This window comes from Alligator sinensis, unplaced genomic scaffold (genome assembly GCF_000455745.1).
Source record: "Alligator sinensis unplaced genomic scaffold, ASM45574v1 scaffold781_1, whole genome shotgun sequence".
In the NCBI taxonomy this organism is placed as follows: domain Eukaryota; kingdom Metazoa; phylum Chordata; order Crocodylia; family Alligatoridae; genus Alligator; species Alligator sinensis.
Genome location: NW_005841845.1, coordinates 3,132,751 through 3,148,912, shown reverse-complemented (window position 1 = coordinate 3,148,912; position 16,162 = coordinate 3,132,751). Strand labels below are relative to the sequence as shown.

General features: G+C 43.8%; 1 protein-coding gene across 3 annotated transcripts in view; it reads left to right on the top strand.

Annotated features, from left to right (window-relative positions):
* MAST2 (microtubule associated serine/threonine kinase 2) overlaps positions 1–16,162 on the top strand; it is a 139,325-nt gene that overhangs the window by 93,232 nt on the left and 29,931 nt on the right. For all 3 annotated transcript variants that reach the window (XM_025206554.1, XM_025206547.1, XM_025206565.1), the window contains 4 exons: positions 2,376–2,451; positions 3,943–4,152; positions 11,878–11,979; positions 15,465–15,597. In XM_025206554.1, coding sequence (XP_025062339.1) covers positions 2,376–2,451; positions 3,943–4,152; positions 11,878–11,979; positions 15,465–15,597 — 521 coding nt within the window. The remainder of the gene's footprint in view (positions 1–2,375; positions 2,452–3,942; positions 4,153–11,877; positions 11,980–15,464; positions 15,598–16,162) is intronic.

Below are 16,162 nucleotides of genomic sequence, written 5' to 3'. Positions count from 1 at the left end.
GGATCCAAAGTAAAGGAAGGAAAATCACAGCTGCAAAAGAATAGAGGGGAAGAGACATGGCTTTCCCGATAGACCATAACACTTTGTAGGAAAAAGGATTGAAGTACCAAATTTACCTGAATTCAAAATGACTGTGAATTTACTAGACCCCCCCAATAATTAGATTCTATAAGTGGAAAAGTTATAAATTTGTTGTAATTTTCCATGTTTAGACCTTAATTATTGGAGAGTTGTTGTAACTTCCTTTCCCCGCCCTCCACTGCTACAGTGGGGAAAGCAGCAGTGTGGGGGGCAGGAGAGGAGATGAGCAGCCTGACCCTCACCCCTTGCCCCCTTCAACTTGTTCTCCCTCCTGCCTGCTCCTCTGTGGTGCCTGCACCCCCTGCCACCTGTTTCCCACCACCACTGCCCCCCACCAGCTCCCTACAGCCTCCCCCGCCACATTTGGGGGATGGGTCTGGCTGAGTGGGGAGATGACATCATCCCTTGTCCCACACCACCAATGGTGGGACAAGGGGCAATGTGTATTTCACCCAATGAGGTAGATCAGCTCTGCCATGACAGTCTGGCACAGCTGATCCGCATCAGTTGGTGACATCTATTTCTAGCCTACAGTCTAGCTGAGCAGGGAGCAGAGCATGCACCCTTCACAATCCCACATTGTGCTGCAAGAAGACACACCCAGTCAGGTCTGCCCTGCACACTGCTGCCATCTGTTGCCAGGCAGACTGAGGGAGCCTGCAGACCATGCTGAGGTGTGCACACAGGGGCCCCCAGCTGTTCAGTGTCAGCGCTACAAGCTCTCTGCTCTTCAGGGACTTAGCATTCAACGCCTGTTCAGGCTTCTCCAGCTAAGTTTTTCTACTGGGAGAGCAAACCTGGCAGAATTCGCCGAGGTCATTTGAACGTGTGTACACAGCCATTGTCTTGAGGAAGAATTAAAAAAAAACACAACGTTTTAACTCAATCTGGCTAATTACAAAAATAGCCACGTCTATTTTTTTTTTTTTTCTTTAACATAACTGGTCTTCTTTGAAGGATTTAATTTGAAGTGTGTTTACTTATAACAAAGGATATACATTAATAAAGGCAGGACACAAAGGAATTTGTGGAAGGGGGGGATCTCGTAGGTAAGAGATTTGTTATTGTTGCTTTCCCAAAATTAGTGAGTTAAATTTTTCTTTCAGTTGTAAACATGTAATTCCCAAGAGAATGTTATTGCCTCCAAATAGATTTATTGCTTGATATCTGTAATGCATGCAGAGCTTAGGATGCATTTATTCCTTTCAGAGAGCTATCTTTCACCCTTCAAAAGAAACATTTCAATATGTTTCATTCAAGACAGAAATAATTGTCTTAATCTGTTAACGTAGAGAAAATATTTAGCAACACGGGGTACTCTTCAAAATGACAAAAGCAAATATTGCAGAATGTGTTATAACAGAAGCCACAATTTATTTTGAAAATAAAAAACAATAAAACCAGAAAAAAATGAAGTCATCGCCTGCTGCAGGCAATCAGGTAACTCAGTGTGCAGTGAATTTGTATCTGCATTACCTCATTCAGCCTTTGGCTTTTTCTAATGGTGGAATGAGTCAGAGCATTACATACCACCAAGCATGATGAAATAAGAGGCAACCGTTCTTTTGAAAATACCCGCGCTGTAATGTGCAACTTTCTGTCTGTCAAGATTTAGTGTCCCATTTTTCTGTGTGCTTGCGACATTGTGCAAGATATAATGTGGGAGGTGAATTTTCATGAAAATGTGTATTACTTGACATGCGTGTGTACATGCATATAATATTGGATGAATAACACTGCATCTGCATACATGCTAGTACATCATATAGTCTTCTGATAACAGGAAGTAGTTGCACGAACCGCTTTGTTTCATTTTCCCATGCTCCCTTTTTTACAATACAGGTTTGAGAGAAGCATATTGAGCTCTTCTCATGCAAGGTCTTTGAATGTTGCCATGGAGAGCAAAATGAAAATTTGTGATAATGCAGGGAATATTGAGAATCGTTCCTGTAGGGAAAATCAAATCATTAAAAGTAAATTTACAAACCTGTGCCGTCAGGTTTTGGATTTCTCTCTGTTGGGCCTTGTCTTCATCACATGCATTGCAGTTGTAATGAAGACAGGGTCGTTTGTAGCTTCAGTACGATTTGGCAGGGCAGTTCATGTGAAAACTTTCAACTTGCGTTTCTTCACTTGATTTCTGTGCAAGAGCACACCTTTTTATAGTGAATTCAAGGCCATGGCTTTGTGATGCCCCTGGTTGATATGGGCAACTTGTTGGCAGTAGCTGATCTTCTTTTTCTTCAGCTATTTATATAAAGGTAATAGATGATGACTTTTTTTTTTCCCTGCAGCCCTGGTCGCTCTCCAATTTCCTTTGACAGTGAAATAATAATGATGAATCATGTGTACAAAGAAAGGTTTCCAAAGGTAAGAACAAGTTTGTCTTATTGAGCGTTTTATTCAATGACCACCTTGAGTGGCATCTTGTGGAATTAATTCACAAGCATCTATTCGATAGTCTTTTGCATACAGTTTTTAAGCCGAGTAGTTTGAGGATTTGTGAACATGATCATCCTCTCTATTTCCCACATTATTCTTACAGTGGAGACAGCAGAATGGATATTTCCATCCTGCTGATGGAAAGCTTTGAAACGCATTCTGGCAAGAGATGTTAGTGTTTCCTACTTTCTAACTTTCTCTTCCCTTCCCCTGTTTTATTGGTACAGTGAATGTGTGTGAAGAGAGGAACTTTTTTGTTCAGGGCCCCAGCTCTTGTCACACATTCCTGACATAAAATTATCTCCTGTTCTTCCTTACATTGCTGTTTATTAAGGCCGAGGACCCCGTGCTCTCTGCAGCAAGACTGACTTAAACGCTGCTTCATGACACCTGTGTTCTGGCACTCAACTGCTGGGTCCCCGGAGGTTCGGCAACTGTTTACTACACTTTAAGAATCAATAAAATGTGAAATTGAATCGTATAATCCTTACCCTAATCCCCTCTTTATTTTATGTTGATCCAAACACTTCCATTTTTAGTGTGCTATATAACTTCATATTGAAAAAATGCAAAATTTTATTTGAGAAACTTTCCAGGATGCTTTGGAGGTATAGGAGAAGAGTTTGGGCCTTTTGGCACCTGGAAGCGTTAGGAAAGTGGCTTGGATTTTAAATAGCACATTACTGGAACATTAAGATGATCAGCAGTAAAAAGAGGTAAAAATGATTAAACTGAAATTTGAAGAATCAGACTACAAATCTAGCATCTCTGTTGAGGTGAATAGAGCACATTGCGTCTACCCAGGCATTTATTACGGATTCCTCAGAAACCTTGAAATTCTGGACCTGTGATTTTCTACAGTTGCTGCTGCACCAATAATAGAAGTTTTAGTGCAGGGAGAACTTTGTTTCATGAAGTGGTAAAATCCTGTATCCTTCTCATCTTGCGGTTATCACTGGTGATGAGATATGGGTCTTAAATTTACTCCCATGAGCTCAGTTATACTGTGTGCATGCATCTCTCACTTGTGATTTTTTTCAGATTTAGGCAAGGGTGTGAAAAGTTTGTAAAATTGCGTAATAAACCGACGTCCCAATTCTGTGCGCCCGTGGTGGTGTTACAGAATTGAAGTTGAGGTTGTACGTGGAACCCAAATGCCGACACTTTGACTTTTGATGACAACTATGACATTTTAGTAGTTAAAAGTTCATTAAAATGTTCTTGTGGCCATTACATTTGGTTCATAGCCTTTTTCCTGTAGAATTGTAATATCACTGAACTTTTATTATAGTTCTTTGATGTTAATATGTTTTAGCACTGAAAATGGTACCTCAGCTGAACACCTTGTTTTCATATTTACATTTCAGGAGAGAAAAAAGAAAACGTTTATATGCTATACTTATTCTTTGTTGCTTTTAGGCCACGGCACAGATGGAGGAACGGCTGGCTGAGTTTATTGCTTCTAATGCTCCTGAGAATGTGCTGCAATTAGCAGATGGGGTCTTAAGCTTCATTCATCATCAAGTCATTGAGCTAGCCAGAGACTGCCTGGATAAATCACGTGACGGACTTATTACTTCCCGGTACTTTTATGAACTTCAGGAAAACTTAGAGAAACTCCTACAGGATGTAAGTGCCCTCAGAAAAAAAGAGCATATTACTTTGAGCTAAGTTTTAACCATAAATAAAACCTTTGTTTTTGGGAGAGGTGGTACAGTTCAGTGTGGTGGGCTCCCCCGGCGTGGTGTCAGGAGACCTGAGATGTTATCCCTCTCTCTCACTGATCTGCCACGTGGGATTCTGAGCAAATCACTTCATGTATGTTCTTTGGTTATACAAAAACTGAGAAATGCATATGAATGAGTTGAGGGCAGTCTCTGCCATTTTTAAAGATTGGGTTCAGCCAGATAAAAGCAAAATTGCTGAACTTTCTTCCTTGTACTTTAACTATCTGGATGACTTATTAATGAGGACGTGCCTTCAAGGAATGAATCCATCATAGTTGGTAGCACTGGTATAAATTTTTCATAAAAGATAAAAGATTTTGATAAAAGATTTTCTAAAGTTGAACTATATTCATTTGTTGCTTTTTTATTACTTTGATGTGTTTTGTGTTGTTCAGAACATGAGAAAATCCACAGGGGGACAAAAAACTTTAATGCATGTTTATTGCACTTCATCATCTCATAAAAATTCACTCTTTGCTCTTAAAATAAAAGCAGCATTTAAGATAAAATATTCTTAGAAATCAGTAGTTGTATTTCTGTGCAAAAGCCTCTCTTACTTCTGTGTAAGAGTCGCTGAAACTCTGCTGCTGAAGTTTGGTGGTGGAAACAAAGTAACCGGAAGTGTGAGAGAGATTCATGAGGACGTGTCACAACAGTGATGATAACTTAGTGGCAGGTGCTTGCTTGTCGTGTTGACCTGTGCATTGTTCAGAAACAGCTTCTGGACTCTTGGTTTGGGGAAGCAGTTAAGTGTAGGTGGGAGAATTGTAGGAGTTATGATGTCTTTAGCTGTCTTGAAAGGTCACAAGTACTAAAAAAACAAGTAGATCAACTAAAGTAGTTCTTCACGATGACTTTGCTTCTGTTTAGCTGTATGTATACTTCACCAAGCAGCTTGCAGACCCTCGTGGTATGTTAATTTTGGCAATTAGTACACCTGGGCTGCACTTCCCAGCTAATGGTTACCATTAGGGGTGTGTGAAGTGGGCCGTATTCAATTCAGATTTGTCCCGAATCGGGGACAGCGATTCAATTAGTTGATTTGGGTCACTGTCCCTGATTCGACTTGGCTGAATCCGAATCTGAAGGTTCGATGCTGATTCGGAGAGTCGGCGATTCAGACCCAGACATAGCTTTAAATGGTTTTTCTACATGCCTCAAGGTCCCAGGCATGGCTCGTGATTGCTGCAGCGCTGGGGCGCATGGAGCGTCCCACAGGAGTGCGGGAGAGCCATCCATGTGCTCAACAGTGAACCCAGAAGTAGACCGGAAATACTTCCGATTTGCTGGGGAATGCGCCAGGGCCCCCCCATACCCCCCCAGCTCGGCGATCGGCCATGGGGGACCCCAGGTGCCCCCCCAGACCCAAGAGGCACCAGTCACCGAGCCGGGAGGGGGTGCAGGGGGCCCCCCACGTGCTCCCCTGCGGACCCAGAAGTGGACCGGAAGTGCTTCTGCTCCACCCCCGGGTCTGCTGCCGAGCGTGCTGGGGACCCCCTCGCCCTTATGTGGGACACTCCACGTGCCCCAGCATCACAGCGTTCACCAGCCGCCTGGTACCTTGAGGTACGTAGAAGAAACATTTAAAGCTGTGTCTATGTCCGAATCTCTGAATCTTTCTGAATCAATTTGGAGGGTTCCGATTTGATTCAGAGAGATTAAAAGGTCCTCTGATTTGATTTGGATTCGGACGTTCGGCCACTGAATTGGGCTGAATCTCCGCTGAATTGAATCGGGGACGAAACCATATAATGGGAATATGGTGATCAGGAATCAAAAGCTGTGGAAGATCCTCAGAATCCTTTCTCAGACCAACTTAAACTTGGAGCTGCCTCCTTTGTGAAGAGCTTTCTTGTAGGCTGCAACGGGTTGGGAGGGGTGAACCTCACGTTTCTTTGTGGAGAGCCCGCAGCGATGCAAGCCTGACGGAGGAAAAGTGTAGGGCAGTGCATCCCGGAGGACGTCTTTCGGTTTCTGTAATTGTTGCTTCCCTGGGTAGAGTGATAAGAGTTGTGAACACTTTAAACACACACATTTTTTTTATTCTGAAATAACCTGCTGTCTTTACATATCTGTTTGCCTGCCCTATTTAATCTAACTCGTACTTTTGTCACCAAATGGTTCTCCACCGGAGACTATGAACTGCTGGCTAAGTAGTACACCACTGCGAAGCCTTCAGAGATTGTCTGGAGGCGTTTATGAGTGACGGCAGTTAACATATTTGAGGGCTTAGCAGAGCAGGTGAGGGGATTTTTAATGATTTATTTTAAGTGAATTAGTAACATTCACGAGAAGGTGCCCGGTTCTCAGTGAAAGGTAGTTCATGCTGGACTGAAAAACCATATGGCCAAGTATTCGCCTTAAAGTTACGTGGTTGTATCCTGAGAAAAAAGAGTTCTCAGACACCATCTGAGATGCCTCTACACGTTGCAGATTGGCTTAGCACAGAAGTTGCAGGCTTGTGTGATCCAGGACTGCTATCCCAGCTTGCAATAGAGAGTGCAAGCCCTAGTAATAATTGCTCCTGATCTTGGTATGGTCGTGTTTGTGAGCACTGGTAGCAAGGCTTCGAAATGAGGGCAAGAGAAGACATGAGTTTCTGAGCCCCTTCAGCTCTTCTACACAAACCTGGATTAGACTGGCTCCCCAGGATTTCTAACCCGAACGCAGGCCCTTAGACCAGGCCCCGATTTGGGGTTTCCCTTCTCGGTGCATTCGCAGTCCTTGTTGCTGTCCCTTCCACTGCTGCTGATCCTGTAGCTGTCCTCCTCGCTGTCTCCAGCGCCAGTCGTGTCCTTGTCCCCTTCGTTCTCCCTGTCCGCTTCCTTTCCCGGGGGGGCTTTGAACACCTGCGCCAGGCTTTCACACAGGAGTTGATAGGTTGAAACAGGTGATCCAGGAAGGCAGAGTAATCTCCCAAAGAAAGCGGTGGCCGCCCGTTGTTTGAGCCTCTTAATCCAGGCTAGGTAAACACATTGGAAAATGTGCAGTAGCAAACAATCCCACACGATCAGGAAAAGTGTCAAGTGGGTCTTTCACTATTTATCTTCTGTGATTCAGTGGTTAGAGGGTTTTTAATTAGAAATTCAGTATCTTCCCCCAAGACCCTTCTTTCTTCAAGTCAACAAGTCTCACCCTTTGCTAGAGCATCAAAAAGGAGCATTTTACAGCTACACCATCAGGAAGCAAGCAGAAGGTAAATCCAGCTGCTGAGCAAAGACGCTCTCTAGCAAGTGCAGAGTTAGACTAGGTGTGTACGTGGTAGCCGTGTTGATTTGAGACAAGAAGACATAAAAAAACTAGAACTCAGTTCCAGAATGATACCTTTTATTAGACCAACTGCGAGGTCGCAAGAAAATGTAAGGAAAATGACTCTTTTCATAGTAGCTTGGGAGTCCTCCAGCTCTGCAGCGAAGCTCTGTACACTCTCTGCCGCCTTACCCCGTGATTTGCAGCTACTGTCTCTTCGCTCTGTTGTAGTTCATGCCCTGAGTCCAGCTGGGCGGGGTCAGATCCTGCCTTATGATGTCACAGATGGTAGGAGTGTGACATGAGATGACATCATTGCCTGGCTGCCTATTAGAGCCAGCCGGTGTTTTCGGGTCCAGTTTTGCCCGGTGAAAGGTAGAAGGAGCTTGTTACGAGTCTGACTACCCAAACCTAGCAAAAATGCAGTTGTTTTTCGTACAACTGAGCTGTGACTCGCGTCCAGGATTCGTCCCGGTTACAGTCACAGTATGTTTCCTCGTTCTTTTAATCTGGATACGATGTACTCGATCTCAGGTAGGTGCGACTCCAACACAGAGGGGAAGGATGACTTGCTGGCATCCTAAGGCAAGAGCCGGGCATAAGCTTTTTAATGTATCCAGGCTCACATAACCTATACCCAAGTTCAGAAAGGTTTGTTGAGAAGGCTTCAGGCCCGTCGCTCTCCGTGTTGGGGTGGTTTGAAACGGTGAGGAAGTTAAAGGTGAAAAGAGGGCACTAAAGCCAAGCTTTTCTTTCCACTTCTCTGTCTTTCCTCTCTCTCTCCTGTCAGTCCTGAATTCCCTTTTTCCGTCACTGTGAGAATAAAAATCCTTTTCTTCCCTACTTTCCATTTTTCAGTCTCCCCTTGAGTGTGAATCTATGAAAGGACGTAGTCAGGATGTTTCTAATTAAATACAAAGAGTTGTCACGAGGATGGAAACATGACTGAAATCTTGAGCTGTTAAAAGCTGCGTTTGGGTTGTTAAACTATTGGGGAAGGACCTTCGCTTTTGATTAGTTGGGAAGGGGCCATGCACATTGAGAGCACTAGATTAATAATAGGTCCAGCGGAGATTATGAGAAATGCCATTACTGTTGCAGTATAGGACGTTCTTTGTGGTGCGGGCCGTTGTTTGTCTATGGTGTTTGTATAGACCGTAAGAGCTATCGAGCAAGGAAATTACTGTCCTGAAGGTCAATAAATGGCAGGAATGGGATTGTAGATGGTGGGGATTTTAAGAACTGAGAACTGATTCTGCTAAAGTATCCTGTGCATTTTTCTTGTATTAAAAAGTGCATTCAGACTCTTTTTTGTAGCAGACTAGGTGCCATGTATGTGCCAGGCATGGGGACAAGAAATATCATATTCTAATTAATAAGTTGCAAATAGAGAGTAGCTTAAGTTGTACAAAAAATCACCTGGATACAAAGAATATTTGGCTGCAGTAAAAAATCAAGCATTCAGGTAAAGCAAGACAGAAAGCTCATTTATGCTCTTAACCATCAGTTATTGTTACCGTATACCAAATGCAACCATGGCAAAGCAGATCACTTCCTCGTATGTCATCTTTCAGTGAAGAAGCATGTGGTTTTTTATAACATCAGAGTTTTCCTCAAGTATGAATTAGTAGATTTAAAACCCCCAACTATGTTAACTTTAATGGGAGGTATCAAATTTGAAGACAGAAAGATCGGAAAATGAAATTATTATATGGGTGCATGAGATTGGTTTCTTTACCTTTTTATTTTAGGAAACAACAAAATAAAAAACCTAGGTATTTCATTGAGAAAGACCAGGCAAAATGAGTCAACGTGAATCATAGCGGCTACTTAGGAAATTTGTGCAATCAGATTTTCTGAAGGGAAAAATAAAGGAGGGATTACAGGTGTTTCTGTACATGAAACAATAGAAACTGGGGGTGGGGGGCACTCGAATTTCACTGCGGCGACTTGGGTTGCCTGCTTGGAAATTGGAATTTTGATTGGAATTGCTCTCTTAATAAGGGCGTAAGTGCAAGCGCAGCGGTTCTGGTCCCGCTCAGTATATTAGCTCAATTACGGTGTTGTGACTTGCACGTCGCAGTTATTGGTCCTTCTGAACCCCAGGAGAGGACAGTGATTTTAATTTCACGCCCCAGTGGCTACAGTTAGTGACGGATGGGTCTTTCAGATAAGGGAATCGGTTGGTAAATTACCCAGCGCAGCCTCCCGAACACGTGTCGCTGGAAACGGCTCGGTGCCGTGCGTAGGAATGGCATCCGCCTCCCGTTGTAGCCCCCGCGCTGCAGGGGGGGAACCTGCAATGACACCACCAACCTTGAGACAGGCATGTCGTCATTGGGAAGTGCTAATGAGACGGCATGCATCATGCTAAGGCGCATGGGAGCAGCTGGCAGCGGTTCGGTATATAACCGTGCGTTTCGGAGGTCCTGGAAGCGGGACAGATAATAAAGAAGACATCTGTAGAGATGTCCGGACTAGCCTGCGAGAGAAGGAAGCCAGAGGAGGCAATTTTACTGAGGATCTTGGAACAGCAGCGCTGTGCAGACATGATGGCTGAGTGGCTGTTACAAGTTGTGTTTGCTTTTTGTAAACCTGTACTTCTTTTTCTTTCTTTCTTTTTTTTTTTTAGCCTGTCCTTGTCATTTGAGAGACGTGACTTAACTTTTAATTTCCAGAAAAGACATCTGATTGAATCAGTTTTATTTTTAACCTTGTTTTGCCTGACTCTTCTTGGTGAATTTGAAAGAACCAAAACAAAGAACTCGATCTGAAAGACGAAGTTGGCTTTGACTCTATAAATGAATGCAGAAGGATAAATAAGAGGGTTTTCGGGGCGGGGTTTACATAATTTAAATAATTATCTACAAGGGAATCGACATTCTGTTTGCATGGTTCGTATGTCAGGAATAATACACTATTATTAATGTTTTAGTTCATTTTTTCAATACAACCGGTCTGTGGAAAAGAGAACCTTTTCAATACCAAGACACTGGCTTTGTTTTTTGAATTCACACTTTTTCTTAAGTTTGGTCCATTGTGGGGCTCAGTGGGGGGTTTCGTATGCCGGTGTTTCCCATTTAGATTATTTGTTATTTAAAATACGGAAACTAGCTTTTCAACACACGTAGTTAAATATCGGGCAAGTAGTTATAGTAATGGGTTTCACTGTTATTCTCTGTATGACTTCAGTTTGTAATAGATCCATAGGACCTTTCCTGTGTTCTTTGATTAAAGAATCAGTAATTATACAGCTGTGCCCTTTTGTTTAAGGTTAAAAATCAAACACCCTGTTAGCACATGAGCTGTGCTAGATTAGATTGAGCAAGCACAAAAATCACCTGTACCAGGATAAGTTTTGATTGTACGTATTCATTTCTTTCCTTTATAAGAAATGGTGAAAATATGCCTTTCTTTAAATTACATCTTGAAATTTCTAGTTTAAAATCTAAGCTTCCCTGCACTTTCACCATTTCTTAGGTGGCTACCAAGCCTTTCTGCTTTCTGAGCCCTCCAAGGATTTTTCATTTTTGTTTCTAATGAGCATTATGCAGTGAACTTTTTTCTCGCTGCCGGCACCCTTGTTGATAAGATGTTGTGCCTTCAAGCAACTGCAAAGCTCAGAGGTTACGTTTGTCAACCAGCTGGTTTGGGACCCTGTTTCTGTGGCTGTGCTCAGGCCTAATTTCTGTCCAGGTCGTAGTGGTGGTCTGTCAGGTTGTTTCGATGCTGTTAGAGAATTGGAGGCTGGTAATCCTTTATCAGCCTGCAGAGCGAAGTATTATTGACATGTGCTTCAGACCTCTTAGTCCTAGCCATTGTGGCACTGAGGAGGAAAAAAGGAAGATGCCATGATTGTCAGAAGAGTTTCATATTTTCATATCATTAGTTTAATTTTATTACTATAAAAGGGGAAATACAACTTCTCTGAATCTAAGAATTGAGTTTATAATGAAAAGAAGAAACCCAGTGTAAACTTCAAAAACTTTACATTTAAACAGACATCACTCCCTAGAAATTCCTCGGGAATGAGAGCAGTTTGGATTGATATAATGTCCAGTAGTCGGGTTAGAAATCTTTCTCTTAATTAAGAAGCACACGTGAGGTGAGGCAGATTTACAGGTAACCTGCTGCCCTTAACTCCCCCCTGGAATATTGCTCATCTTGGTAAAGACACTCAGTTCTCCTGGAAGTCCTGGGTAGGACTTGGCACCACTGAATGAGCTGATCTCTAGTTGCTTAGCTTGACTCAGCTGAGTTACCTTGACTCAGCCGAGTTTCCATGACCCAGCCGATGACTGCTCCGGCTTCGTCGTTCGACACGTGGAAACGAACAGTTCACCGTTTGGACAATAACATGGCATTTTTCTCTCCACAGGCCCACGAGCGCTCGGAGAGCTCAGAGGTCGCTTTTGTTACCCAGCTTGTGAAAAAGCTGATGATCATCATCGCACGACCAGCTCGACTGCTCGAGTGCCTGGTGAGTGGGTCCTCAGAAGAAAAAGTGGCGCGAGTGAGGCAGGAAGAACGAAGTCTTAAAAGGGCAGCTCTGACTCTGGAGGAAAATGTTTGTGAAAAAAGACAAACTCTAAATCAGGGAGCAGGGAGCATGCTGGGAGCGTGCAGGGACCACAGAAGGGCACGTAGATCGCCATCGAGGCCACAGAGCCAATTCTAATCGAACTCTTGGAGTTCGGTTAATCAAATCAGGCTTCAGCACTTTGGGTGGACTAGATAATTCTGTACCTATTTCCTGTAAGGAAATCCTCAAAACATCTGTAAGCAAAGTGGTAAAATCTTAATCAGAATGTCTTGAATATATTGAAGGGCAAGTCACGTATCACTTTCTAAAATGCTCCGGGGCTGGTAAGAAATATATATACTTTTATGCTTGGTTCGAAAGAGAGAACCAAGACTGCGGGCCCTGCCCACAGGGTCTTCAAGAGGAGGTTAGATAAGCATCTAGCTGGGGTCATTTAGACCCAGCACTCTTTCCAGCCCTCTTCCCTGCCTATGCAGGGGGTCGGACTCGATGATCTATTGAGGTCCCTTCCGACCCTAACATCTATGAATCTATGCTGATGGGAGACCGTGTCCTGGGACACGGGGTTCTGATAAGGGTTTAGGGGATCGTAGTGGACCAGCAGGTGAAAATGAGCTCCCAGAGTTGCCTCAGGGGCACTCTTTAAAGCTTCCTGTGCACTGAGACCTCTGGTGCAGGGCACAGCAGCTGGATACCTGAGAGCTCCTGGCACCTGCAGCTGTGCAGTGAAGCTCCCAGCTCCCCGTCTGTCGCTTCCACCACTGCCCCAGGAACTTCAGAAAGCAGGCGTACAGCTGGACCTCCCATCCCAGCCGCAGGTCCAAGACGCACTGAACCTGCAATCAGGGAGAAGCTCTCTGATCTCAGGCTCCTTTCCCACCACATCAGCCTCTGGGGATCAGACAAAGGCATCAGGTCCAAGACCCGATGCTGCCCCCAGCCTAATCCCATTGACCGGGTAGGGGATGGCTGTGTCCTGGGCCCTGGGACTGCCCCATGCCAGATCTCTGTGCTCAGCTGGGCATGGTGATCTGTCATGGGTCAACCATGACATGCCACACATTCAATTTAAGGCGCAATCCAAACACTCCACAAAGATGTTCCACGTTATATGTGGAGTATTTTTGTTGCTTGCTTGCTATATTATTACATCATAAATTGCCTTTAACATGTGGCCAGGTTACTATTTATGATGTCATTAACTCCTTAATTGTGCTTTAAATGTAATGTATGTCGGGGTCCTGAGAGACTTAAGGAGCTCATGCTGTTTGGCTTATCACAGGATATAAAGGTGATTTTATCACAGGATATAAAGGTGATTAAGGTGTTTTGCTTGTGGTATATATGTACTCTCCCTGGAGAAAATACCATGTTCTAACAGGCTCGTCAGTGAGAAAAAGTATAATAGGAACCAGATGCTGGAAGTTAAACCCAACAGATTCAAATAAAAAATAAACTCGCACCTTTTCAACAGAAAGGGCCGTTTCCGGAGGGAAATGGTGGATTCTCAGTTTCTTCAGGTCTTCAGATCACTACTTCGTCTTTCCAGAAGAAGAGCTTTGGCCAAGCATGGCCTGGCCCTCATCTCAGTGCGCAGAGGGGGGCAGTAGGCAGCCCAGCCCTGATCCGACCATGCGGGACATAGGGGTGCGGCTCAGCCCCGATCCAGCTGCGTGGGGAGAAGGGAGTCTGGCCCAGCCCAGCCATGGGAGGCTTGTAAATTCGGTGTGGGGCTGAGGGGGTGGCAATATTAATTACCACTGCTCCCCCACATCCTAATTTCCTGACCCATTGGGATCCCATGGCTCCATAGGTTGGATTTGCCCCCTGGGCTGGGAGTTGAGCATCCCTGGACTAGATGATCCCAATGGTCCTTTCTGGCCTCAAAATCTGTGAGTCAAGTTGCCTCATTTCCAAAGATTAGAAGATTTAAACAAGTTGTGGAAGGGGCTTGCTGGAAGATAAGCAGTGGTTCAGTTAACATGTGGAGCAAACTTTCTGAAGTTAACAATATAAGTTTCAGCAACTAGGAAGTGTTTCAACATCAACGTTATTATGAAGCAGCCAGGTTTTGCAGTCATTTTGCATAAGGCGGAGAAGTCAGTGGAACAGTATGTTTTCAGTGTAGTGGGCTGACGATATACGTTCATTTTTAATCTACATTCCTGATTGCTGCATTGAGAATATGAGAAACACTGCACTGCTCCAGGTCTTTCGGTACCTAGGGAACCACAAAGCAGTCTTAGCCACTTAGGTCTGTTGAGTGAGTCAAATTAACTTTGACACCTTTCTAGAAAATCTTCCACACACAAGAAATTAGTATACAGACACAGGAAAATTTAAGCTGAAAGATTGCTATGGGTCTCTTGAGCTTGCCTTGCTTAACACCGAAATGGATACACGTGGGCTGTGCTAGTGACACATGGCTAAAGAAGGGCTGGAGAAGACTTGCCAGAGTTTCACACCATCTCTGTAGTGCGATGTTCCCTTGGAAGCAGCTCCAAAATAAAACCTACAAATTAATATATCCAGAGGTTCCTGTACTAGCTGCTGCACCTGTCATTGTGAGATGAGCATGGGAGCAGGTGGAGGCTGCAAAGTCTCTGAGATTTGAGTAATGAACTCCAGAGCATGTTGTGACAGCCCTGAAAACGAAGTGGCAAGACCCCAACACACACAAATGCTTGCGCAGCGCCACACTTTAGCCTTTTCTCTGTTTGTAAAGCTTTCTGAGCTGTCTAACGTTTTCTTCTTCTACATGGCACACTCTACTGCTACCAATGTATTTAGCACAAGTGTTTCTTGCTCGGTGTATGGAAACGAGCATAACCGTAGGCAGTCTGCCATTTTAATTATTGAGAATCTGTTATACTAATTTTACAATTTAACCTTTGATTTCACTTTGCTTTCAGTAGAGCAGCTGTGGCATTAAATGATGGAAAATGCGCTGGGTTCATTTGATCTTCAGCTTTATATTCACCACCTTGTCTGATTCCTGGAATAAAATATCTGAGGATATGGCTCAGGAAGGGGATTGCATTAATGGGTGCAGAGGAATTTAATTCCTTTATGCTGTTTGTGGCGTTTCACCCGTCATGCCACTCTTCGCATTAAATCTTACATGCCCGTTTTCATTTTCTGACGGTTCTCGGACTTTTCGTTTTGTTTTATGTCTTGCCGTGTCTGGGTTATAGATATCCAGTTCTGTCTGTGAACCCACCCAATGGGCTATATTTGTCTAGAGTGCAATGATATGTGCTGGACTTGTTGTGACAGTAGATTTTTTGCAGAATGTGTGTGAGAAGTCTGAGTGGTTAAGCTTAGCGACGTCCAGGCTTGTCTTTATCTATTGGGGGGAGGGGAACAAAACTGATAAATCAATCAAACCCCTCAAATGTCTTCTCCCTACCCTTTTGCTGTAGGAGTTTGACCCTGAAGAGTTCTATCATCTGTTGGAAGCTGCTGAAGGCCATGCCAAGGAAGGGCAAGGAATTAAGTGCGACATCCCCCGTTACATTATCAGCCAGCTGGGCCTTACCCGGGATCCCCTGGAGGGTAAGAATTCCTCCTCGACCGTCTTTGAGCACTGTCCGAGGAGTGCCATCTTTACCGGTCCAACGAGAATTTTTTGGCTTTAATTTATGTGCTGTTTTTTTCTCCTCCTCCTCTGACCACTCGTAAATCTGAAACTCCCCTTCCCACCTCTGATTTCTGTCACATTTTGTGTGTCTTGAAGGGGACCTCTCACAATAATGTCTATGCATTTAAAAAAAAAAAAGAAAAGTCCTTGCTCTGTTGCCGATAAGACCTCACTGTGACAAAGCTGGAAAAATGTTAACAGCTGGATGTGACATGTCCCCCTTCCTGGGGTGGAGCTGGACAGCGAAATGTCAGTTTTGGTTTTGTCTGTAATGTGTTCCTGGCACACCTACCCACGGGGGGTAGGAAAGCGCACCTGCAAACCTTTCCACTGAAATTTCAGACTCGCTTCCCACTAGATTTTTGTTAGCCTGGGAATTTTTTTTCCACAATTGAACCTAATTTGAGGTCTTTCAATTGGCACTGTCCCTTTTTAAATATTGTGATTTTTTTTTTTTTTTTTTTTTTTTTACTTCTTGCC